This window comes from Colossoma macropomum, unplaced genomic scaffold (genome assembly GCF_904425465.1).
Source record: "Colossoma macropomum unplaced genomic scaffold, Colossoma_macropomum, whole genome shotgun sequence".
In the NCBI taxonomy this organism is placed as follows: domain Eukaryota; kingdom Metazoa; phylum Chordata; class Actinopteri; order Characiformes; family Serrasalmidae; genus Colossoma; species Colossoma macropomum.
The window spans coordinates 27,244,390-27,271,873 of NW_023494787.1; the positions used below are offsets into that span (position 1 = coordinate 27,244,390).

Consider the following 27,484-nt stretch of genomic DNA (forward strand, 5'->3'; position numbering starts at 1 on the left):
ATTTAAAGGGTTAAACATGACATTGCTAAGGCAGAATGCAAAATGTAAACAGCTCTATCAGGGCCATGGGAGCGGTTCTTTTGCTTTAACATGTTGATGCATTGTTTAAACCTGACTTAATTTGCCCCTAAACCAAATTAGCGGTTTGAAAAGCTTCCAGTACACAGGAATTACTGCTTGACAGCAAAGCTTGGCAGTACACAAGAAGTACTGAATGCATGGCACTGGTATATACATAAAGACAACCAGAGCATGAAATGCAGCATGAGTGAACACTGACCAGTATGCCCACACTTCTGCCACCTATTTATTCTCGTTTAACAAGACGATTTTTTTCAGCCCTGCCACTCCAATGCCACATGTGGCAATGCACACCATGTTAGGCTGCAGCAGAGTCCAGGCATCAGATGATTTATTTGTTTGTTTGCATGTGGCTCACCCACCTTGCACAGGACCTGCTGTGATGTTGGCCTCGGCCTCCGGGCCGTAGCTGATGGTCTTGGCTTGCACGCGGAAGCGGTAGGTCACTCCTTTTGTAAGATCACGCACCTTCAACCAGCGCTGCCAGCTGCCCTGAATGTCCACTGTCACTACTTTACTTACGCCTACACACACACACATAGATACATGGATGAATGCACAAAGCACTTGCCCAAATGTATTTACACACGAGCCACACGAGGCGTATCTCTCTGGGTGGTAGTCAGTCTCGAGCTCCACAAAGCCGCTTATTTATTGATGAAATTAAAACAATGCTGTGAATGTTGACACAGAGAAAACGATTAACTCCCGTAATTTTCAGCTCCGGGGCAGAGCGAAAGAAAACATCACATGGCAGCACTGGAAAAGTGGCTGAGAAATGAGTTTTCCCACATAAATTATCATTGACTCATAACCAGCAACTTGTTTAAGAACCACTGAGAAGCCCCTGAGGGTTTCTTGGCACTTGATTGGCAATTCAGAGATGTATACAACTGCTGGGATTCAGCTATGAGTCACGCTATTTGTGGCTTAGTCCTGCTGTACTGCAAATTTACACCAAAATTGCTAAAGGCAGCAAAAGGACCTAATAGCAAAAGTGTACTGCTTGAAAAGCTTCTCTATCAGTGTACACGGAGTGGTGTGTAATGCATACCGTGAATGGGTGCAGTGGGCTCGTATACCACCCTGTAGCCTTCCACTACTCCATTTGGAGACACAGGGAATCCCCATGAGACATTGAGAGTGGTGCTGGTGACTTCAGAGAAACTGATAAAGCTAGGAGCACTGGGGGCTGAGAAACAGACAGACAGAAAGAGAAAGAAAGAGAGAGAGAGACAAAGAGAGAAAAGGTAAAACATCAATGACAATGTTTATATGCACACTCAAAATTGGCAGCGTGTATACTGCTCTGTATACTGTGTAACTGCACAACCTCACATTGTGCTAAATGAAGCTTCATCAGTGTCAGCCTCTAAAGACAGAAACCTTTATATTCATAGCTTCCAAACTGTATAAATTCATTGATAACTGTACAGTACATTTCTAATGTTAGAACTATTAGCAATGTTTCTTTACTGATATTCCTCAGGTAATCATGCAAATTACTTACTACAGAAACAGAAATGTTATTTTCACTTTATTTATTTAGTTTAACAGCTCTCACACACAGTTAAATACAGTTAAATATATATATATATATATATATATATATATATATATATATATATATATATATATATATATACAAACAAAGGCAGTCACAGAGAGAGAAGAAAGAGAGAATTAGGCAGTGTTCTGCATTGAGCTGATAGAACAAAAAGTCTAATGCACCTTCCATGTGACGAGGGACACAGCAACTAAACTTTCATCCCTTTTAACGACAAGTTGATTATTACAGCATAGAACTTTTTTTAAATTCTGGCGAGTGATGCTCTGATGACTTGGCTCATTTCTCTCATTTGGCGATATCTGTTTTGTTTTGTCTGTGTACAGCTTCTGTTTTTCACTACAACATTTCACTTAAATGAGTACACCACCACCCACAATCTGAGCACAGCACTTAGTAAGTGCAATAAAACAAAAAAAGGTGAAAAACAAATCTAGGCCTGACTAAATTATTGATATTAGTTGTCCAAAGAGCATGGGCAAAACTTTAACAGATTAGATTTCCTTTATCCCAGCCTTACATGACTGTAGACCTCCAAGAACAGTGGGGAAAAAACATATTTTATACGGACAAACCATATGCATTGACACCTATGGCTTATGTATGGTGTGGTGATTTTTTGTGAAATTAAGTCAAAGTGATAAGAATTCTGAGGACCACATCACATCTCACTGCAAGTGTTTAAACCCAGCATGAGTACTTGATCATTTGGTGATTCCACCAGCAGGTGCAAACAAAACTCAACAAAAAATGAATTTCTGAAGTTTTTTTTCGCACTTATTTTTTTCCTCTGGTATATCCACTGGCTATTAAACTATGTTCAAACATGCATCAGTTTAACAGGTAGTGTTGCAGTACTCAAGTCCGGACTGGTCTCAAGACCATATAAATCTTGTCTCGGTCTCAACATTTGGACTTGGCCTTGTCTCGGTGCAAGGTGGACTCGAAACTTATTCTCAATATCGGCCAGGTGTGATGCCTCCGTCTGAGGTGACTGAAAACTGAACTTTTTGGTTACATTTTATTTGGACAGTACACTTTAGATGCTGTGTTGATACTTCAATTACCTTTCATTTACATTACAAACCTGACTCTAATCCTAAACCTAACCTCAACTCAAAGCCTAAACCCTACCCTGGTCTTAACCTTAACCCTGGTCCAAATCCTAACCCTAATCTTACCACTGCTTAGAATCAACAGTTTGTTAACAATTTGAACATCAGTAGATAATCTACAGGGCGCTACAGTGTACTATCCAAATGAAGGGAGAAAACTTTTTCTATCATTACTGAATACCTTCAGTACTTTCAATACCAGCAGTACCTTCAAACAAAATAAAAGTCCTTTCTCTACATGTTTAAATAAAACCTGTTTGCTGCTGGCTGAGGATCTGATTCTTTCCATGATTGCTTAACTAGGAAATATTTGTTTGTTGATGTTAATCGGTACAAAATCAAAACATTCCCCAAAGTCAAACAGGAATGTTATTATTGTGTTTTAATGTAATAATAATAATGTTGTTTGGCTTGTATTCAGTTGACTTTAGGTGGTGATTCAGAATAAGCTTTAGAGAAGAAGGGACAGAGAATGACCTCACCATCATTTGCTTCCAAAAGTTATGATGCAAAGTTGGACTAAGACTATAATCTAATAATAATTTAAAATATTATATATATTTTACACTCATTGTCCATTTTATCAGCTCCACTTACTATATAGGTGCACTTTGTAGTTCTACAATTACGGCCTGTAGTCCATCTGTTTCTCTGCATACTTTGTTAGCCCCCTTTTACCCTGTTCTTCAGTGGTCAGGACCCCCTTGGACCCTTACAGAGCAGGTACTATTTGGGTGGTGGATCATTCTCAGCACTGCAGTAACACTGATGTGGTGATGGCTACAGTCTGTAATTGTAGAACTACAAAGTGCACCTATATAGTAAGTGAAGCTGATAAAATGGATAATGAGCGTAGAAACAAAGAAACAAAGAGGTGGTCATAATGTTATGCCTGATCGGTGTATATTGAAGCATAATGAATGTATAATGAACTACAAATGAATTTTTACATACTGAAAAGAAAAGTATCTGGTCTGGGCCCTGTCTCGGTCTTGCCACTCCTGCTCTCCGTCTCAACTCAAACTTGACTACTACAAAGTCTTAGTCTTGACTCAGACTCAATGTGTCCAGGTCTCGGTCTTGACTCAGACTGGCCTCTAATGGTCTTGACTACAATGCTGCTTATAGACCTTCCAGTTTATAGCTTTTCTACCTTTTGTAAGTAGGTCTTATTTTGTACGCTCAGTTGTTTTGTTGTGCTATTTGGCACCTTGAACACTTATCTGCTGTGAAGCATTCATCCAGTCATTGTGCATAATGCAGCTTTTTAAAAGGAACGAGTAACACGACTGGCTGAGAAAATTCAAATTAATCACTTTATTACTTCCCGCAACTCCCTCATGCATAGTGTGCATGCACCTGCACAAAACAAATCATTAAAAAAAAAAGGTAAATGCCTTTTCAACATGCCCTCAAGTCTTTGTGACACGCAGCAGTAGTTGCGTAGGCTGTTGTGCACTGCCTCAGGAAAATAAGGCCCCATTTGTGCAGAGAATAACAACAAAAAAGAGGAGAACTTAAACAGATACATCATGTTGAAACAACAACAGAAGTGACCATAGGTTTGCCCTCTGTACAATTACTTTACAATGTTTGCTGCCTCTATGCAAATCTGCTCTCTTCTGCATGTGCTGCGTGTTGCTTTGGGAAATGTCAAAGAGAGAACGAGGGGCTGTGTTTTCTCGGCTTGCGCAAATGAGGTCACATCAAAGAGCATTTGAATAATTTTTGAATTGTTTTTGCAGATGACTCACAGGTAGAGAACACCTTCTTGCCATTGCAACGAGCTAGAGCCTCAGGTCAAACGATTCCCCTGCTAGTAAATGATTCAAACTGACAGTGTTCTTAGAGCGCACAATTTAATGTGCAACACATGAATTGCTAATATGAGTGATACTGATACAATGGCAATTTAAAGTGGAATAGTTTATGATCTGGAAATAAAAAACAATCAGGTGCAGACCAGGGTTTCATGAATGAGAAAGGACATGTGAACAGACAGGCTCTTGAACCTGCTCTGAGGTCTTATTTATGGTTTAATCCTTTAAGGTTGACATAAAAATTTAGCTATTTTTGTTAGTGACATAATTTCTATGTGCTGTTGTATTTATTTAATATGTAAGGCTGGCTTTACATTTACATTAGTTGCAATATAATTTCTCTGCCCTTAGGAGTTACATGAAGCCATTCAAAACCAATCAAAGATGCACATAATACATTAATTAATCCACAAGTTATTCAAATTAGTAGCTCATCTGTTTTGATACACCATATCTTTATCGCTATAAAGTGATCTGTAAGGTATAATTTCACATTTGCAGCATTTTTAGCATATTTGTATGTTTTTTTTGGTGGTCATTGCCATTTTTTCACACATATGTATATAAAACATAAAATCTCAAGTATATAGTACAGAACTGTGTAAAATTAGAAGCAATCAAGAGAAGGGAAAATTAATCTACGTACGTAGATCATGAAAACGGCAGGCTAGAAGAATAAATGCTGGCACAAGCAGCTGTTTAAACAGCTGTTACCTGGCTAACGTTAGTTAACGCAGCTGGTTACAGAAACATTAGCTTTAAGAAACTCAGGTTTGTTGTCACTGTTCAAAAAACTGTCAAAATAAAAAACTACAACTTGAGTCAGTCGGGAGGGTCTCCTTTTCAACAGCCCAATAAACCATCTTCTGTTTCATTTTCTTGCTCACTGATCCAGTGACACCAATGTTAATTTGGTTGTTTCATGAAACTTGTTCCACAAAGTTCAAATGCATGCAACTGTTGCAGCTAAGTTTCAAATGAATTGCAAGATACTTTACACTATGCAACTCAAGTGCAATTTAGTTTAATATAGATTTCAAGCAACTCAAGAATGTGATCTAACAAAGCCATTTAATCACAATCAACAATGATTAAACATGCTAGTTTGGACCTCGCCTCCTACATATGGTTGTAGCATGAGAAGAGAATGTTTGATTGTAGGAGGGGAGAGAACTCTGAGAACTGGATGGAGTTCTGGGTGGCTTCTGCTTCGACCCTGAAGGCTGGATCCCTCTTTTTCTTTTTCATGAACAGAGATACTGAGCAAGGACTGAGGAACAGTAAACGAAAGATAAGAGATGGATAATTTATAGGACGTTAGATTAAAAGGAGAAGCAGCTTCAGGCATGGTCCTCCTACCAAGCTTTAGTTATTTAATGACTCCCTTAAGTCTCAGCCATTCTGAATTGCTTGCATGCTGGCTCAGAAAAAGAAACTGTACATCCAACAATAAAGGAAGCCTTGTGCATCTTTTATACAGAGATAGAAAATACAGTAGAACATAGAAAGCTCTGATTCTACATGCTGACACAATTCGCTGCATCCAACATGGACATGCATGCACCGTAACTTGTCTGGCAGCAGAGTCAAATGATTTAAGTGAGCCAAATTGTCAGAATGGATGGACGATGAGACGCTCAGTAGGGGTAATCCATGCAGAAAATGGGCTGGACTGAACTGAGGTGCAATCAGATTGTCTTCACATTACAAGCCTTATTGCTCAATTCTGATGTTTTCTCAGATCTAGTCTTTCAGCTTTGACACTGCCCTGAAAAGACCCACACACTGCTGCTGATAAGCTGCTCACATTGGCAACATTGTTATGCATGCTGGTGATGTGAACCAAACAAACAAAAAACATTAATTCTGATCTGACTGTTACCATCACACATGGCCTAGCATCAGATCTAGAACCATATATGAAAGTGGTTCCATTCTGATTTGAAAAAATCAAATTTTTGTTTTACTACAGCTCTGAAATCATCAAATGGGTTGCAGACTAAAAACAAATGTTTTTTTGTGTTACTTCAACCCTATGTTGCCAAACTGAAGCACAGACTGACCTGCCTGAAGAGTGCGCCCCCTCCTGGGCTCACTGAGTGGACCGTCCCCTGCTGCATTAAAAGCAGATAGCTTGACCATGTAGTAAGTGTAGCTGGTCAGGTTCTTCAGCCGCATGCTCGCCTCAGGCAGAAAAAGTATCTTTACCTTCTCTGTCTCATTCTGGTTGTCCAATTCCCAATAGTAAATCTATAGGCAGAGTAACAGGAGGGAGAAATTAAAATGTCAGTGTGCATGCCTCTGCAAACGATTCAGATCTGTGCTGTGGTTATATTCCAACCATGCACATTCCTTCCCATGCTTGAATGGTGCTTCCTAACAGGTGTATGATGCTGCAGAAGGTAGACACTCAGTGGAACTGGTAGGAAACCAGAAAAACAATTCTGCTACATTAATGCATGGTTTCTCTTACAACTTATGCATCCGTGTCATGCATATTTCAACAGAGGTTCACTTAACCCCGACCCGTGATAATTATTTCATGACCCAGATGTCCTGATCTTTTAAACATACTGTCTAACATCATTATCTATTACAGTACATTATAATGGTGAAGACTGAAAACATTTATTCTGGTTATGCATCCCCAGGGAGGCGGAGATGGGCACAGAAGCGAGACAGCGAGTGAGAGATAGAGAAAGGGAGAAAGTGAGCTTGAGAAGAAGAGAAGAAGGAGAAGAAGTCATGACCTTATAGCCTTGGATGATGCCATTCTGAGTCTCCACAGGGGGTGGCTCCCACTGCACCTCCAACTGGGTGGATGAAATCGTGTTGACCTGGATATTCTGAGGCGCAACTGAGGGAGCTGAGAAAACACAATACTAAATACAGTGCTATAAGGAGTATTACAAAAATCAGAATACTATAAATGGCAGCATTACAACACAGTACCATAAGGCACACAGTGCTATGATTTTTTTCAACAAGGGAATTCCACAATCACTCAAAGCTGGTAAGCCATTTTTTCTAGTATATAAATTTGTCTTACAATTTCCGCCCACTGTTCTGTATAGAAGGTGGTTCAATCTCAATTTTGCGTTATTGCTTATTTTGCTGAGTATCAGTAGCATCCTTCAGTAGTATTAAATATTTGTCATTATCCATAACATGGTCATTTATATCTCTAAGACTGTGAGGGCATTTTCAAAAGCTTCAGCTTGCGTTTCTTGAAGTAGTGTGTCGTGGATTTTATGGTATGTTTTGGATCACTGTCCTGCTGTAGAAACCAGCCTTGTTTCAGCTTCAGTTTCTTGACGAGGTTCCAGAATTTTCTGATATTTAGTAGAAACTATTCTTCCATCTACCCATGAAATGTTTCCCATGCCAAAGGCTAACATACAACTTCAAAGCATAACAAATCCACCCCCTTATTAATAAGATTGGCAAGGTGTTCATTACATCAAATGCTGCCCCTGTTGTTCTCCAAACATACCTATGGTGACTGTGGCGGGTTCTATTTGCACTTCATCAGTCCACCGGACTTGGTTCCAAGATGCTTTTGGCTCATCTACATTTTGTTTTGCATACTTCAGACATTGATTTTTGTGATGAGGTCACAGGTAAGGTTTCCTTCTGATGACTTTTGCATGCAGGTTATATTTGTGCAAGCACAGTAGAACAATGCACCACCACAACCTTCCTGCAGTTCCTTTGCTGTCATATGAGGGTTTTGCTTTGCCTTTCTGGCCAGCATTCGAGCAGTTCTAACTGAGAGTTTTGTTGTCTTCCAGGTCTTGTCTTTACTTTGCCACAGTTCTCCTTAACTTAAAAGCCCAGTGATATCTTTTATGACCTTCCCTTGCTTTGTAGAAATCAAACAGCTGCGTACCTGAGCCCATGGTTGCTGAGTGTTAATACAAGGTTTGAAAAGGCAGAGAATTTATTACACTCTGGAACTGTCATTAGCTGACAAGTCTTAACCTGCCAAACAGTCCTAATGAGTCAATTAAGGCCTAATGAGTTAATTAAGTTCTGAGACTATACCACTGGAAGGGTGCCCAGCTGACTTTTGCACAAGCCACAATTACTTTTTTTAAGTTAATCAAATATAAAACAACTCTGCAATAAAATTTACAGAAAATGTTCATTTTTAAAAATTGTTTGCTTCAGGGTTTGTGTTTACTTCTTTTACTTTAAAAATCAATAAAATATGTAATATGGTCAGGGATGCCCAAACATTTGCAAAGAACTGTATATAAGACAACCCTCAAAGGAACACAGTTCTATAGGGACCCAGTGCTAAAATAGACACTCTAAGTATTATAAGTGACACAGTACTGTAAGATGCACTGTACTATAAGAGACACAGTACTTTAAGAGCCTCGTACTATAACAGACACAGTACTACAAGGGACACAGTACCATAAGAGACAGAGCGCTATACAGGACACAGTAGCAAAACCACACTGCCTGCAATCACAGCTTCAACACAAACCCACAGCGCTTACAGATACTGACACTTTCACTTTACCAGAACACTCACATACACAAACCAAATGCCAAGCCAACTCCAACTGCACACCAGTATGACTAATGTCTCTGTTTCTTCTTCGCAAGGGCAGAGGGATATGAGACTAAAGAGCTTTCCAACACAGATCACAGCGGTAGATAGAGCTAAGAGCCACACTAAACGTTGAACGTTTCGAACTAGAAAAATATTTAATCAGGGAAGCTGTTAAAACCAGAGACGACTCATGAAGCATGACAGCATGTTCGGTTCAATTTCGTGTACAAAAGCCCTGCTTATGTGTGGCAGAGCTTGTGGAATAATTTATGAGTGGGAACGAAGAGCAGTGGCGGTGGAGTTCAGGAGGGAGCCGACTCTGAGATGCTCCATCAAGCGAGTCGTTAAAACAGTGCTAATAGGCTGCTGCTATCTTCTCCACCCCAGCTCCAGAGAGGCATGGCAGGCAGCACAATGTTTAAAGGAAAAGTTTGGTGAAAACTCAATTTTTCCCAGTTTTCCTCTGAATGCAGCTGATCAGCCAAGACATGTTTGGTGTGTGTTTGCACTGGAGCTCCAAGCCTAATTTGGCTAACAAACAACATAAGTTTTTATCCTACAAGATAGCATCACTAAAACTGCAGGCTTAAACCATTACACATTTGATTCAAACTACGCTTAAGTGTTGAAGGGGCTGGTGATTTATTTTGTTAATTTATTTTTTTTTGTTATACTGACCACCAAATAAAGAAGATACGGAGCCCCGGAGGGGACGGAGGTAAAAAAAAATAATTAATTCGAGCGAACGTTTTACAGTTCGTACACAGGTTTTCTTTTATTCGTGGTCACGATTTCTTAAATCGTTCTCTCGTTTTCTGTTAAACGTGCGCATGTTTTCTTTACTTTGTGGGTACGTTTTTGTTTATTCGTGATCACGATTTTCTAATTTGTTCTCTCGTTTTCTTTTAATCTTTGTCATGTTTCATTTTTAACGGAACGCACGTTGTTTATTTTTTTATTCGTGTGCAAAATCAATGTAGTAGATACAGGTCGTGTTATTTGTCCGGTGCAGAAGTAACTAACAGCTCCCTGAGACTGTGTGACGGGTTTTGATGAGTTAGATTGATGAGATAATGGACAGAGATGCTCATCAGGTCTGATTTTGATTTGGGGTGTTATGAGGAAACTTGCAGCTCCTCTTCACAGAAAACGGCCCACAGATTCATCAGCGCAGCTGCAGTTTGGTGGTGAAATGAAGGAAGACAACAAACTACAACCACAACCTTCACTAAACTGCACTTTCTAATGATCATATTTAACAGAGATATAGAAGCAGCGCGGCCACTTAGCACTGTTTCTGCTCCCGCGACAAATCATGATCACGGATTAAAAAACGTACCCACGAAGTAAAGAAAACGTGAGCACCATTAAAAGAAAACGAGGGAACGATTTAAGAAATCGTGACCACGAATAAGAGAAAACGTGCGTACGAACTGCAAAACGTTCATTCAAATTAATTATTTTTTTTACCTCCGTCCCCTCCGGGGCTCCGTAAAAAGATGTTGATCATTTCGATTGTTTACATTTTTGCCCATTTGTGTTTCTTTGATTTAATGTTAGTTGGGCAGGACTATGTTGGAAGATGTTGACAAATAGTACTGACCAAGCACCAGTGAGCGAGCTAGATAGCCAGCAAGCATTTATAAAGCAAGCCTTAGCTCTGGTAAAACAATAATAAAAAATGTTCATGCACTGCTACCTTCTAAAAAGATCGGTTCTCCTTCTCTCCCTTTCCTGTCTCTGGATGTCTGAGCTGCTGGGCAGCTATGCAGTTCTTTCTGCATAGTGTGTTGCTTAATCTAACTTAGCTAACAAGTGCTCATGTTGCCTGCTTATGGTGTTTAGCTGATTAGCCTAATTCCAGCTGTGTTAGCTAGGAATTAACACTTACAACCACAGTTAACATAATCACTACAGGTGAACGTAACTTTATCTCCCTAGTTCAATACCTTACACAGATCCAAAGCCTGACTTCTGCCAGAAAACAAAAGCTTAAACAACAAAAAGTAGCCTGCTGTTGTGGTGTCGTTTACATTGCCATACCTACACCACTGTTAATCACTGCGCAGTCTGAAACTCCCACTCAGTGCTAAAATTATTTACTCCATATAGTTTGAGGCAAGTGTGTGATGATCTAGACATGCAGATTGAAAAATGCTAAGATGTTGGGTATAAGCTTGCATCACTTGTAAACTACATTAGCCTTGTAGCTCCAGTACAAAAACAATACAGAAGTAAACTCTGGACACTAAACATGTATTGGCTGACTAGACGTGAAGTAAAGGGTAAATTGTGTAAATTTAATTTGTTGATGAACTATTTATTTAAAGGGCAAAGCACCATTCATCAGGCCTCAGCCTCTCCTCCCTGCATGCCCATGACTCCCACCTCCCTCCCTGCTCGTCCTCGAATGGCACCAAACCTGACGTTAATCAGCGGGAAATTCATTTGTTTGTTTGCCGCTCCCCCTCCTGCTGCTGCAAGTAATCTCTCCGCCTGGCCCCCCTCTAATGGTGCTGTTAATAACCTGATGCTGATAACCCTGTGCAGCTCTGCCAGCTGCTTGAGTTCTTTATGACAGATTCATATTTACTGCTTCATTAAGCCTCTTACGAGAAACAGCCAAAAGCACCCCAAAGAGGCACGGAGTGGAGAGATGGCCTCACCATTCGCCACCACTGCTCTTAAAGGAATAGTTTGGTGAAAAATCAAATTCACACAATTTTCCCCTTACCTCAAATGTAGCTGATCAGCCAAGTTGTGTTTGGTGTCTGAACGTATCAGCTTATTTACTTTTGCACTGGAGCTACGAGGCTACTTATGATTTAATGATAGCTTATAACAACTAACATCATGAAAACTGCATCACATACTTACCTCAAACCATGTCAAATTGTAAGCAATCTCAAACAGACTTAGAAGCTATCTGGAATGTTTCCATTTTTTGTCTCTTAGCCTAATGGTCAGGATTAAATCAAACAGCAAAATGACAGCTCGCATTTGTAACACTAAGGTGCTGTTCGATACTCGTGAGCGAATTCGAGAACCATGATGCTAATCTATCTGTGGAATTTTTTTTTCTCCCTTCCACTCTTATGGGAGGAATTCAATTGATCATATAGGGGATGCTATAGATCTACAGATAGCTCTGTGTCAGCCTGAGTCGGCGCTGAACAGCGAAGTCTGTGTATGGCATCATACAAGGCAGCGCAGCAATTAGGGCCCGGTTTTCCAATGGTGGAGCTTGGACGTCATCGTCACGTCCTGTCTTGCGGTTTGGCAGCTCATTAGATGCTGAAGCCCGCTCAGGTTCGGCTGTTTGCCAGGGCAATGGGATATTACTCAGCCAGTAATTGCGCCGAACGTTGACTGTTTTTAGCATCGAGGCGACTTGTGCTGAATTTGAAGAGCACTCTAAAATCCAGCAGTTCATTACTTTCAGCTGAAACACAGAGGCAATGGGCAGGCATAAAATTCTATACTTAGACACAGAAGCGGTCAGTGTGGAGGTCATTAGCCTGTAAGAGGAGGAATCTTTTGAAAATAAAAAGTAGACTCTGTCTGTGTCTATTTGTGTGCGTGTGTACACGTTTAGGTGAGTGTAGAAACAATACACTGGAACTGTCAGCCACACAGCAAGCAAGTCTTTTTTCTGCATGGCAAAATCTCTATTTCAGCAAGGTCAAGCCTACAGGAATGTGATGTAACGTCAGAGAAAAGTGGAAACTGTACAAATAGCCTCTTGCCAGCACCCTTTTTAACGCGCTGCTCAAACCTATCTCACAGGCCACTCCGTGGGCGGTAAATTCCAGCCCCTCGCACCATTTCTTCACCTGTTCCTCAGAACCTAGGCATCACTCAGTTTCTTAGAGGACTCCAGTGTTTTATAGAGGACACTGCACCGGTAGGAGAGCTCAGTGCCTGGCTGGTGATTATCATGACTAAAATGTCCACTGACAGCTGTCAGTCAGATGAGTGAGTGATCACCCATTCCCAATGCTCTCCGGCCCCCTCTGCAGGCCCAGCCTGGGTAGGACCACTGTCAAACGTGTAATCCACACCCCGCTTCACCCTGAGCCCCTGTGTCACCTGCCCTCATGCCTGACCGCTGCCGGGACACAATTCATATCTGTCAGGCTGCTTTAGTAACAGTCAGACCAGCCAGACCACAGAGTTCCAGCATGGTGCTCCACTTCAAACCTGCCATCCAGCGGGACTAATCGAGACCAACTTCGAGAAGACAGCGGGTTGGAGCTGTTTCACCATAAATTGGCTCCCTGGCCAAACAGGATCTTTTGTGTGATGACGTTAGCAGAGCAGCGCTTGGCTGGATGAAGGCATGGCCGCTAATAGGCCTCTGCCAGCATGTTCCACAACTGAATCAGAAGCACCAGAACTTTCATGATCTATAGCACTGATGAAGAATAATGAAATAGAACCAAAAGAAAGACATGCAGTGACTAAAGATGATATTATATACACTGCACCACCGCAATACAATATTATGTTGGTATAATAAAAGAATAGCTAGGCATTAAACCTCTCTTAATTTATTTCGATATAAATGATTCATTTAAATTAAACAATAAAGCTGCAATAAAACTCACCCTTCTTAGCTACTTTAGCCTTGTTGGCCAATGCAAAACCAAAGAAGCAAACATTTGACATCAAACATGGCTTGGCTGATGGACTACATCTAAAGTAAGGGGAAAGTGTGTATGTTTGATTTTTCACTGAACTATTCCTTTAAGCAGCTTTAAGGAAAAGTTAATTTCATAGCGAGTGAGGGTTGGCTTATATTCACACAGTTATAAATAGGTTAGGTTAAGCCAATGATTACCTGCTTCCCCTACAAACACCTCCACAGGCGCGCTGGCAGGGCTCTCGCCAATGATGTTGTAAGCCGTCATCACGATTTCATAGCGCCTGTACTTCTGCAGCTCTGTGAAACACAATTGGAGGAGGGAAAGATGTACAATGGTACTTAAATGAATGGATCTGAGTTTAAAGATAACAGATAAAAGGCATTTCTCCAGTAACGTAGTGTAAAAAAGTGCTGCTCAGATAAGGATCAGCTGGTGAACTGATGTTATAGTAGAGAAAGAATCTATTCTAGGATTGTTACTGGAATAGTACGAGTTGTTTTCTGTGTTGTACTGATGAGGCAAGCCCTCACAGCAGAGTGAGATAGCTCTGTTTGGTGTGAGGAATAGGATTCTGTCTCTGCATAACTGAAGTGCAGATTGTTCCTTGTCAGAACAGACAGACTAGAGGAAGCACCTTGTCCTCTGAACACGGACAGAATTGGGCATTATACTCTTAGCCACAGGGAATGTGAATATTTTACTTGGACTTCAAAGGCATAGTGCCTAATTTAGACAGACGACTGAATGAAACTTACGCGTGAGTTCGAATTCCGTTATCGAAGGATTGCTCACTGTCTTCACAGTGCTTTTGGCTGGTGGAGGGAGAGAAAAAGAGATAGAGAGAGATAGATGAGAGGCACATTACTAAAGGATGAAGCAAGATGGAAATACACAAATCAAAGAGCTATTTCATCATGGCTGTAAATTTTTGGTTTTCAGCTCAAGTTGCACATCATCACATATTTCTTCACAGGATTGATCTCACAATGCTCATCTCTCTCCATCCACACAGACTGGAATGAAACCCCAAGAGCAACACCAAAGAGCCTGAGTGATTAATGATTCAGCAGTCAATATAGAGCACTATATAACAAGCTTGGGTACTAGAACACTAATAAGACTTCTGAAATGCACTGCTTTAACTACGACTCAGAGAACCTATTTCAGTTTTTTCTTAAAAAATGTTGAAATAAAGAGCTGCATTTCATGTAAAGTATGACAACTCCTGAAGGATTTGTTTTTTTCTCATCCCTGTGTTGTGTGTGTACCATGTTTGGCAATACAACAATATCAGATATGAATAAAAAATGCATTAGCACTTCAAAAGCCACACGAGCGCACACTTCAGTGGAACGCTCCTGAAAGTGACGGAGGGCCTTATCGGGTTTTGGAGCACCTGCTGACTTTTGAACATGAGCTGTTAAGATTGAACAAATAGGGTGAAGCTGTAGTAATTTGCTTATGGATCTTTGTGTGAGCGCCTGAGCAATGCTGAGAGTTAGCGGCACTTAGGAAGGTGCAGGGTCTTAGCCTGGAGGATGAGGGGAGAAGAGAAGAGAAGAGAAGAGAAGAGAAGAGAAGAGAAGAGAGGATAGGAAGAGATACTTTACTTCTCCCCTGGCTGGTGAAAAGAAGAGAAAAAATATTAAATACGCTTTCGTGCTTGGCTGCTCCAGGGTTGTGCATTTAAATGCTGTCAACAGTGCCGAGTCCAATTTGGCAAAGGAGATTTATTGGCTGGATGGGGCCTAGAGCGAGGAGTGCGATGGCATGCTCAGTGCCAAAGACTCTAGTTCAAACTCATGATTCTGCGACTCAGGAACCTAATGAATTCACCTCTGTGCAGCCATCCGCCAGAAAATTATTCTCTAGCCACCAGGTGCACAGGCATGGATGATGGGCACCCGTTCAGATAACGTTCAAGCTGACTGTCCTGCCTTTTGACCATGAACTAACCGACACATTTCACGGGAAGCTTCAGCTGTTTCAGTTGCCGTCTCAGTGCTTATAATCCAGCCATGTCTCAAATAGCCACAGACATAACTGCAATTCTTTTTTTTATTATATTTATTTTCGTAGCATTTGAAAATGCCATCTACTCCTTTGCATTATGTAAACACATCATGATTACTGAATCCATAGAAATGTTAAAAAAAGCCAACTTTAAGTAAAAAATAAATAAGGGCCCTTTTTGGAAAACGGAACTTTCATCATTTTATTATATGAAATGAAAGAGTATGATGCACTGTACCATTTTTAAAAAACTGTTAATTCTACAGTCCATATGGTACATAAATGGGAAAACAGCCCATTTTGGCAGAGATCAGTTACGTATTTCAGCCTTAAGAGGTACAGTAACAAATACAGCCTGTTTACAGGATAAAGAGAAGTTGGAAAACAGTCATGTTAAACTGAATTTGGACTGGTTTTGGAATACAAACCCAGACAAACGTCATGAGTGAACCTCAGGGAAGAAAATAAATTACAAGAAAATGTAGGATACGGGCCCTAAGTTAACTTTAGCTAAATAACATAAAGAGTTAAGAATATTTCCATTTACAGTTACAGCTAAAATTAAATGCTCACTCTTTCTTGTTTAAAATGCAATAAATGAACATGAATATATGCAATAAAATGATGATCTAATTATTTTTAGCAGTAACTGATTAAAAACCGATAAAAAAGCATATAATGAGAACTTTTGTAAAGAAATGCACTTAGAAAAAAAACAAAAGAAAAAGAAAATATACACTCAAGCTCAAGGTTTAGATTTTTCTGCTTGAAAGGACAGCATGTGTATGTGGAGCGACACTTGCTAGTCCCCCTACCTGTCAGATCTCCGCGCGCTGAAGAGCTGTTGATGGCCTTCTTGGACTCCTGTGGAGTGCTGTCATACTGTAGCTCACGGTAATATAGCCGGTAGCCCACCAGCACCCCGTTCACACTCTCCTCCTTGGGCGGCTGCAACAGTGCAGATTAAATTAAAGGTCACATTCCCCTGGCTGGCCTTGCGCTCCCTATTAAAGATCCAGGCCAAGGGAAAAAAAACAGAAGACTGACAAGAGGGAAGGGAGAGTTTCTCCATGCGTTGGCCTCAAGACCAAGCAGACGGCAGAAATGAAAGATGGGGATTTCATTTCAGGGCCACCCGGTCAGCAAGTTGTTAACAAAGACCGGCACTGAAAGTAATCAACCGGGCGAGGCCCCCACGCCCGCTGATAAAGCAGCCAGCTGGAGAAATGATCCGGCCCTCGTAGGTCAGTGGAGAAAGGTTTTGCTGCTAATTAACATCCCTTTGGGGTGCGACGACTGCAGGCGTGCCTGGGTATTAATTATCCTGGCCCTGCCGGAGTCTTCGGTGAACACCGTAAAAACGTGTTATCAGTACTTCATGTCGCTGAGATATGCTAAGTCGTGGGACGAATACCAAGCGAGCTGTGACAAGCCACTCAGCACGTTCTACTAAAGAGGGCTGTTCATCAATGAGAGCCAGATAATTAAACAGATAATAGTTGTAACGCATGCATTTAACAGGCAATTATTTTCACTACATTGGTCCGTCCCTACAGACTGAAACGGTCCGTTTGCAGTGCGGTAACTAAGGACAGATCTTTGTATAACTGGGCTATAAAGCGTTAATGGTGATTATTTAAATCAAAATCCTTTCTATTTGTGCATTGAGATATTTTCCATAAAGTTACTACATCGTTTTGTTCCTCAGTAGCCATAAACTGCATAGCCCTGAACTTTAGCTACTGCTATTTTAACAATTATTATTATTATTATTATTATTATTACAAGTAATGCAGAGCAATGATATCTGGAAAATTTGTGGACTGTGTGTAGCTACCAAAACAGGAAACAATACCCAACATTAGCAAATGCACATTTCAACCAGAAAGGGAAAGTTTGTGAACACTAAGTTTGCTTGATAAAGCCAGCTAACACACTTCAAAAGTTAAAGCAACTTGGATAACTTAATTGAGTTTATATGGCAATTCCATTTAGTTGTTATGGTGTTGCTATGAGGTTGCTATAGTAATCCAGCTTCTTGTTAGGGTGTTGCTTGATGATGTTAGGTGGTTACTAAGGTGTTGCTAGGCTGTTGCTATGCTATCCCAGGTGGTTGCTAATGTGTTGCTAGCACACTTGTATGATGGTGACACAACAGAAGTGTAGAAAGTGTGTACTGACTGGTGCAATAAGAGGTTGCGGTATAAGCATTATAGATCATGTAAGTGGAATAACTCAGCTTCAGGATGTTGAGCATTCCCTCATTTTTTCAAATTTCTGACAAAAGTAAAATCAGTTAAAAAAGCACAAGCTGGTATAGAATCTACCATCCAGCAAAGTTCTGTGGTTCTAGCATGAAAGCTGTAGGAGTAGTGATGTTGCAAAGTTGTCTGGCTGTAGTCTAGTAATAAGAAGAAAATGAAGAATGTTAAGTTGGCCTTTTCAAACCAACTTAATTATCCATAATTATTAATAATGATGTGACATGGAAAAATTGTAATAACTTCTGGCCATATCACCCAGCCTGTACACTTGACGATGCATGAAGCTTACCAGGGCAGCTGATTATAAGAAAGAGAGCAGTACCATACCTGCCACTGCACCAGCACAGAGGTAGTTGTCGAGGGCTTCACAGACTGAATAACAGGAGCTTCATCAGGAACTGGAAGAAAATAGCACACAAAAAACTCACAAACCCTTCTTTCGTCCATTTCTGTAGATCAAAACACTCCAAAATCACGGGAGAGAAAAGGCAGGGTTTTCAAGCTCTTCCGAAGCACTTTTATTTGAATCAATACTGGATCAGCTAGCACCAGAGGGCACGTGTGCAACACCTCCATCTTTACTCACCATCTTGTAAAGTCGTAATTGCATCGGTCTCTTGGCTGTACTTGCTGTCTCCAATGTCATTAGTGGCCATCATTCTCAGCTTGTATGAAGTGTAGGGTTTCAGCCTGAGGGATAGCACATCTCATGAGTTATCTCGCATCGAACAGAGCCGTTTCCCATTGTCAACAATGTGGCATGCGTGTGCTACTATCTATAAATGTCACCCAGACAATGCTGGGACATCTAAGGGCACTGTTGGCAATTACAGTACAATTGAAGTACCTGTTATGAAGGAGACAAAGTCAAAAAACTCTGTATCTGTGCAATCATATCCAGGCACAGACAGACCTAGGAGAAAATGCTCCAACCAAAATGATTTGCTTTGACTCAAAATCTGTTCAGCTCTCATTTAGTTCAAACATTAAGTTCAGCTCATTAAGCATAACATTTAACTACTTTAACTTCACTGAATCAGTTCAAAGTAAAGGTACAATCAGTGGGCTTGAGACATGTAATTTAGCAGTTTCTGAACATGTCATCTAGCTTTTGAAAGGTCAGATACAGGTTGACTCTAAAATAAAGCTTTTCTCATGCGGACCAATCTGTTAGCAAGTGAGTTTGCACGAAGCTTCTGTCGAGCTGGAAAGGAAATGTTCCTCACAAAGCCTTTCAGTGTGCAACTCTTCTGGGTCTGCAGCTACCAAAGACACAAATCAGGCTTAAATAATCTATTTGACGCTAGTCGGACTGTTTAAAAGGCGATAAAGAACTGACGGGTTAGAAAGTCCTAAACAGAGGGAGGGGAGTCATCATGATCAAAATGAGATGGGCCTCTGAATGCATATAAAATACCACTTGACTGGCCATATAATCACAGTAGCGGCTCAAACGTAATTCAAATGCAAGGCGGTCCAGCCTCACAGACCCGTCCCTGCTTTCTAAATGGGAGGGTGAACGTTGTAAATTGCTACAGAGTGAACAAGCCTGCTGAGCTTTTAATAACACTCCCATCATATAATTCTTACTGTACGCAGTTAGCCTGGGAAAGGCTGAGATAGAGACATGAAAGAATATAAAGTAATGAAGTTATGAAGGGGAATGGAATCAGCTGAGCCTGCATTTCAGCTGGCTCTCTGGGTAGACACAGGTGTGCACAAACTTGTGTGTATGTGTTGTAGAGGAGAGTGGAAGAATGGGGGAAGAATGGAGATGGGGAGAAAGTCACAGGTACTAGCTCCACCCTACTCCACCTACCCATCACACATTGATGAAAGAGAAAGGAGTAGGCCTACTTTGCATATTACAGCAACTTCAAATACAAAAGTAGCATATTTCCTACACCATAAAATAATTATTTCAAAACAGTAGTCTAAAATAAAAAACCATATTATGCACATACTAAATTTATTTGTATCAATTAACAACAAGAACAACGACAACAACAATAGCAGCAGCAGCAGCAACAACAACAACAACAATAATAACAATAACACTAGTGGCTAGTTAAACTAAGTGGTTACTGAGGTCTTGTTAGACCATTGCTATGGTATTGCTGGTGGTTGCTAAGGAGTTGCCAGATCATTACTATATTATCCAAAGTAGTTGCTAAGGTGTTGCTAGAACATTGCTATGGCATCCCAGGTGGTTGCTAATGTGCGTCTATATATGTGTTATTTTCTCAACATTCCACCACTCGTTTATTATAGGAAAAAAAAGATTAAATGATCAGTCCCAGAAGCACAAGTGCACTATTTCCATATAGGCTCTGTGATCCTGTTAAATTTTGTAGTTCCAGCTCGAAAACTATAACTCGTGAAAACAGTACCAAAAAAAGTCCTTTACAATAAAATTGTAATACAACCTCATTTCCAAAAAAGTTGGGACACTGCACGGGAAAAAATAAAAACAGAATGCAATGATGTGCAAATCATTTCAAATCTATATGTAACTGAAAATAGCACAAAGACAATATATCAAATGTTGAAACTGAGAATTGTTATTGTTTTAAAAAATATAAGCCCATTTTAAATTTGATGCCAGCAAAATGTTTAAAAAGTTAGGATGGGGGCATGTTTACTACTGTGTTGCATCAGCTCTTCTTTTAACAACAAGACAGACTGTAAGGGCTTGGAAACTGAGGAGACCAGCTGTAGTTCTGAAAGAGAAATAGCTTCCCTTCTTGCATGATACAGGATTTCAGCCACGCACCTCCATACCATCAAAGACGCTGGCTTTTGAACTGCGCTGCTAACAAGCCGGATGGTCCCTTTCCTCCTTGGCATCCATGATTTCCAACAAAATGTAAAATTTTGATTTGTCAGACCACGTGACACTTTTCCATTTCGCCTCAGTCCATCTTAAATGAGCTTGGTCCCAGAGAAGTTTCTGGGGAGCTTCTGGATTCCGTATATATGTGGTTTCTTCAGTGCATGGTAGAGTTTTAACTTGCATTTGTGGACGCAGCCTTTTACAGAGAGTTGAACCCCTCATCTCTACTTCTGAAAGGCTCAGCCTCTCTGGGATGCTCTTTTTATACCCAATCATATTACTGATCTGTCACAATTAACTTAATTAGTTGCATTCCATAACTTTACAAGGCTTTAACTGACCCTTTTCCAACTCTTCTGAAACATGTTGCTGGCATGAAATTAAAAATGGGCATATATTTTTCAAAAAACAATACATTTCTCCGTTTCAACATTTGATGTGTTGTCACTATCTTCAATTAAATATAGGGTTCAAAGGATTTGCACATCATTGCATTCTGTTTTTATTTTGACCAGTGTGCCAATGTTTTTGGAAACATGGCTGTAAAATATAACACAGTAAAATGACACAGAAGGTAAAGTAAAAAATAAATACAATTGGTGTTCATTATAAATTTAAATAAAATAGTTAAATTAAAACTGTTTTAAAACTTCTTAAACTTGTATACTGAACTTGACTGCCTAACGGTGAAAGGCATCAAGTTCCACAGTTTTAAAAGGCCTGTCCACTTTTTAGACCTAAAATCATGGGTTAGAACACACAGTAACCCAGGTGCTAGTTCATTTAGCTTTACAAACAAGCAAAAGAACTTTCAAATCTGTGATATTTTAACCCTAAAAGCCAATGCAAATATGTGGTATTTTTTGAAAATGAAAATCTGCTGTTCTTCTTTAACAACATGATTTCTCAGTGTTGTTGTTGGATTTATTTATGTAAAGAATGTAATCTAACAAAGCCAAAAAATTACATTTCTATTAAATTAGTCACAAACTAAATTTTTTAATAAGCATGAACAGCAACAGCCACACATAAGTGGCATTTTATCCTAACTTCAATGAACCCAGTCAGTAATAAGTGCTTACCGATCTGAATTGCAGTCTGAATAAGGTTGCACTCTTGCTTCGAAAAAAATCACACCGCATCCAACAATGAAGGAAGCCTTATGCATCTTTTATAGAGTGATAGAAACACAGTAGCACTAACGATAATTATCACGATATAACTTTTCCCTTCCTACCTATACACCATTCTCACACTTACACGTTTTAGCGAAAGCCCTGGTGGCGTTTTCAACTGCAAGGAAAGCGACACTACTCTGCTGTCGCCAGGAGAGGGCGCACTTCCGAGTTGCTCGACTTGGTTAGAGAGGGAGGAGGCCACGAGTAAAAAAGGGTCGCCAAATATACTTTAGCAACATCTGAAACGTGGAGTTATACATTCCCTGTTTGAGTGGAGCGACCGGCGATCTGTTCTCCTGTGACCGAGTGTGAGTGACGAGATCAGTGACGTAACTGTACTGCCCTGCGGTGAACTCACCTCTTTCCGTGCCTCCTAACAACTTTAGCGGTGTTAAATCACGTCTGCAGCACCGTGTTACAGCGCCAAACCGTCATATTTTAGTATTAGTGCATTCTCGAGCAACGAAAGTGAAAGAAAGAAGTGGGTTAATGTGAGTTACAGCCCTGATTTAAACGAAAGCAAACTGAGGAAGCTGTGAGGCATTGGGAAGTGAGAGAGCGCTATCTTTCCAGGCTAGCTGTTTTTAGCTGCTGGCTAATTGAAGCGGCGCTCCGGCACAACACGGTGAATTGATGATACGGTAGATCAAACATGACACAAAAGCACCGCTTTCAGTTTAAACATACCTAAAAGGAGGACTCTGTTTGTCTGGTGCGAGAGATTCACACTGCAGATAATCTTTTTACACAGCGAACGTCAGATATTTTGCGGTTCACCCCTTAAACTACTACGATAGCATAGAGAAATCCAGTCTTCGCTAGCTGCTGTCTGAATACTGTGATATGCTCTGACATGGATGTGGTAGGAGTGACAGCAGTGACCTACCGAACCGAGTTGACGTTGTTGAGAACTGTTGTTGGCCACTTGTTTAGCATTTGTAACTGGATAGCCGAGCGCTCGTCACCAGACAGCTAAAAATAAACTGTTTTCTTTCTTAAATTATGACTGTTACAAAAATTGCAGCTGTGCTTTTCCAGCTGATAAAAACAGCTCAGAAACTTTCTCCCACTCTCCCAAGACAGATTAGTGAAATGTTCCACTGTTTGCCGAGTGTTTGTCATAATCCGACCATAAGTGATAGTTTAAAACCACAGTTAACCACCCAGGAGCAAAATCAGCCTTCAAACGTGAAAGAAATCATGATTTGACATTTATCGCGATATGTATCGATATCGAACGATATGAATTTTGTTTATCGTGATAATGTTTTTGGCCATATCGCCCAGCTCTAAGTAGCACACAGAAAGGTATGATTCTACATGCTGATATGTTTCAATGTGTCCAACAGGAACATCTCTGCACTGTAGCCGGTGTAACACCGGAGTTTAATGGGCCAACGCCAAATTTTCAGAACGGAGTGCCAGTAGACACACAGTTTAATAGGGTTAAAGCAAGTGGCAGCCTAAGCATATCTAGCCTAAATTATATTGCCTTTACTCATTTTAATGGACTTGAAGTGCGCACTGTGTGGCTGCATTATCTATGAATGTAAAAATATTAAATCAGACTTGATAGATACTGAATATTAAACGATGCAGCTCGGGAACAGGGTTAAAACACCTGATCTGAACATGATTCATTTATAACTCTTTATTTTTTTTTCTTTGTGGAGTCTCTATTTATTTTCACCTGTTTTCTGTTTGTTTGGCTGTTCTTTTTGGTCTGAGATCTGGAGACTTATGGAACGTTCTACTATCTATCTCTCCTCTTCTGCTATTTTCAATCTGGCTGCTGAGTTTCTTGCTTTGTCCATTAATGACTCTGAGTTCTGGAGAAGCCTGATAAACATGACTCCAAATTTATACATCCTGGCTCATGCATTACAGAGGGGAACAGAGAGAGAGAGAGAGAGAGAGAAAGGGAGTGATATAGTAGCTCACCTTTCCACTATGCAGGAGGTGCTGTTGTGGCTGATGGTGGAGGAGTGGGTCACCCAGGCTCCGTCAGGCAGCTGGCGGATCTGAAGGGTGAAGTAGCGGACGGGGGAGGAGCCGTCTCCACCTGGCAACCAGCTCAGCCTCAGCTGACGAGACTGCACCTGATCCTGAGGCACACTGAGCCGCAGCGGTGGCTGAGGACGCTCTGAAAGTTCAGAAATTCTAATATTTTTTTACTAAACTTTATAAAATTTATCTTTTTATGTCATGCAATGATCTTAAACTCTTCACGAACGTTCTGGCAAATACAAGCATTAATATTCATAATGACAATAAAGCAACGTTGAATTAAATTGAACTGAATTGAGAGAGAGGGAGAGAGAGAGAGAGGGGTAGCAGTAAAGAGAGAAGGAGAGAGTAAGAGAGAAGGAGGGAAAGGTAGTGGTAGAGGGAGAGAGAGAGGCAAAGTTAGAGGAAGAGAGAGAGAGACAGAGAAAACTAGAGGTAGAAAGAGAGAAAAAGGCAGATAGAGAAAGGTAGAAATGGAAAGAGAGAGAGAGAGAAGAGAGAGAGAGGCAAAGGTGGACAGAGGTAGAGAGAAGTAGAGAGATAGATAGAGATAGAGACCGACAGAGAACTATAGACAAGAGACTGAGGAAGAGATAGGCTGATAAAGAGATAGAGAGACAGACAAAAAGCTAGACAGAGAAAGGTAGAGAGAAGTCGAGATAGAAATAGAGAGCAAGAGAAAGACAGACAAGCTGAGAGACAGAGAGAGAAACAGACAGAGAGGTAGAGCGAGAGAAAGGAAAAGGTAAATGGAAAGGTAGAGAGAGAGAGATGAGCAGCAGTGCAGAGGTCAGGCCAGTCTCGCTGACTAGTCTTAATCACACTGCATCAGTCAGCGGCCTGGCCGTGCCCCTGCTGCCCTGCCTCGCCTGTGTAGCGCTCCAGCGCACCCATCCCATCGATTTTAATGCTCCCAATCGATGCATGCAGCTATAATTGTTTATTTAAAGGTGGGCATCATCGATCGCTATTAAAGATGCAGATCATGCGAAAGAAAAGCCATCGAGTGGACCCTGCATCACTGATGGCCTTGCAATGTTTTTTTTCTTTTAAAGGTGTAATCAATTGGTTTCAGAAGGATCAGGGTTTGTAATGACTTTGCATGTTTAATCCCACCTTTCCTTCAGAAGATCTCTGAGTAAGAAAGGTCGATGGGCTTTTTTCCCCAGCTAGATTAAATCTGGGCATTAATCAGGTTAAAAATTTTAACAACAAGATCTGTGAACGATAATGCCTTTTTTAAAATCAGCCTATTGACAGAGAAAACAAATAATCTTTGTTTGAAGGGTTAAAGGACAGTATTTCCAGGGGTTATACAAGCATTGTGACCCTTTCAAGGAAGAAAATAAAAATCTCTAAAGATTGATGGCCAGTGTTTACTCTGTGTGGGTGCGTGAGAGAGAGATAGAAGATCACCTCTGATCTCAGTAGTAATGACCACAGCCTGTGCAGCGGTGCCCCAGCCCTGTTGGGTCTTGGCTGAAATGCGGAATATGTAGGCAGACTCGGGGACCAGACTGGAGGCGGTGAACTGCTTTGTGTCTGGGCCCACCTCCACCGTGGTGAACTGGTTCGGATCTCCAGAATCCAGCCTGTAAGCGACCTGGTATCCTGAAACGACAACGGTCGAGTTGATTTTCCCAACACTTCTTAACTCCTGCCTCGCTCAGAATAAACGGTGCCACGGACCACATCAAATAACTGAGAAAACAATTCCGCCGACGCTCAAAACAACCCAGTCGGAAACTCAGAGAACTCAAAGAACAAATGCAGAGGAGGGAAAACAATTTTCTCAGTGAAAAAAAAACAAAAACCCCACAACTGTTTGAAGGCAAAACCTACTTCAGAAACACCCGCAACAGTCAGAAGTTTTGGATGATGAATGACTTTCAAAAGGTCTTCACTGTACTGGAAAATTTGCTAGCACCACCACTAACTTCAAATGAACCCACCTTAAACAGCCTTTCCTACTGCGTATCTGGAGAGAAAAAAGAGCATGATCTACACACACAGTTCACAAACTCTGTGCATATGATGTGCAGCTGAAAAATATTTGCTGTTCTTTGAAGTCTTACAGCACAATCTGATATACTTTTGAAAAAAAATGTGTTTACCTCTGCATTCATCTTGTACTCCATTGCTATTTAGTCCCTGAAACTTCAAGGGCATGTATGTCAGGCCACACTTTCACTACACACCACTTTCTTCTACCTAAAGTAGCCATTAAGTACATATTATTTATTTTTTCAGCTTTTTGCTGTAATTACTTTTTATTTTAATATTAACTTGGAGTCTTTTTGGGAAACTTATTTTTTAAAGAAACCTGCAGTGATGTTTTCCATGCATGTTGTAAACACTTCAAAAGTTCTTAGAAGTTAGTTGCTTTTTCTCTTTTTGTGCTTTTTCACAATCGAAGTACAATCTCAATTCCACATCTCAGATGTTCTGGTGCAAGTTTGTTTATTTCCTTTTCTCAGTAATGGTATAATGAATATATGTTTCCTGCTTTTTTCTGACAGTGAAAAATAAATAACTTGTAAATACAGGCAGTTTTTGACAGGAAATTGAATAAACAAAAGGGTAGTATCAAAAATGGTAACTTAACTTTCAATGCAAGTTAATTTAACCTGATTTTTTTTTTCAAGTAATTTTGGCCCATTCCTATTGGCCCATTCATCATGAATAAAAAAAATCGAAAAGAACAACCGGCATTTTTAAATTCTGTTAAAAAATAAAAAAACAGCAAAAATGGAGATACAAGATTTTGTTTAGACAGCAACAATATATCAGTTTTATAATAGATACAAAATAATTTACAGTTGCTGCTATATAACTTAGAATTTAGGGGGTTGACTCTTAGAGGAGAGAGTTACCAATGTTATGCATTACATAATTATTTATATATAATTACCTACTTACATCATTAGATACATAGCTGAATTGTGAATCACATTTACAACAGATGTATATTCTGTATCATCAGGATTGAGTTCCAGTTCTGCTGTTTGTTTAGACGTCAGAAAATGACAAACGTGGCAAAAATGTTAAGGATGGTTTTCTTTCTGCAAAAGGAGACAACAATAACTTTTCATAAATTTTTATCAGATCATAATATGTCCTGTTCTACTTATAAACACAAATGAGGTATAAAAAGTATAAAAGTTACTCAAATGAAAGTTTCTACTAGAATTCTCTCTGCTTGTTTCAGTGAAGCAAGAGTGAAAAAATGATTATTAACCAAATGTAAAAGTAAGTGTTTCAGTGTGTAAACACCTTAGGGGACTCAAAAGGGTCTTTAATAATATCTCAAACGGAAAGTGTTTCTGGCAGCTGCGATCGCTAAATGTGAGGTTTGATCCTGGCTTCCCCACTGAGAGGTGCAGAAGAGAGGCATGG

The 27,484-nt window shown here is 40.3% G+C and overlaps 1 protein-coding gene across 2 annotated transcripts in view; it reads right to left on the reverse strand.

Moving 5' to 3' along the window:
• The window catches only part of sdk1a (sidekick cell adhesion molecule 1a), a 305,201-nt gene that overhangs the window by 12,715 nt on the left and 265,002 nt on the right, over positions 1-27,484 (reverse strand). For both annotated transcript variants that reach the window (XM_036566735.1, XM_036566736.1), the window contains exons 29-39: positions 25,505-25,699; positions 24,023-24,224; positions 18,657-18,760; positions 18,398-18,468; positions 16,622-16,754; positions 14,549-14,605; positions 13,988-14,089; positions 7,334-7,449; positions 6,647-6,833; positions 1,136-1,273; positions 444-605 (exon numbers count right to left, since the gene is read on the reverse strand). In XM_036566735.1, coding sequence (XP_036422628.1) covers positions 444-605; positions 1,136-1,273; positions 6,647-6,833; positions 7,334-7,449; positions 13,988-14,089; positions 14,549-14,605; positions 16,622-16,754; positions 18,398-18,468; positions 18,657-18,760; positions 24,023-24,224; positions 25,505-25,699 — 1,467 coding nt within the window. The remainder of the gene's footprint in view (positions 1-443; positions 606-1,135; positions 1,274-6,646; positions 6,834-7,333; positions 7,450-13,987; positions 14,090-14,548; positions 14,606-16,621; positions 16,755-18,397; positions 18,469-18,656; positions 18,761-24,022; positions 24,225-25,504; positions 25,700-27,484) is intronic.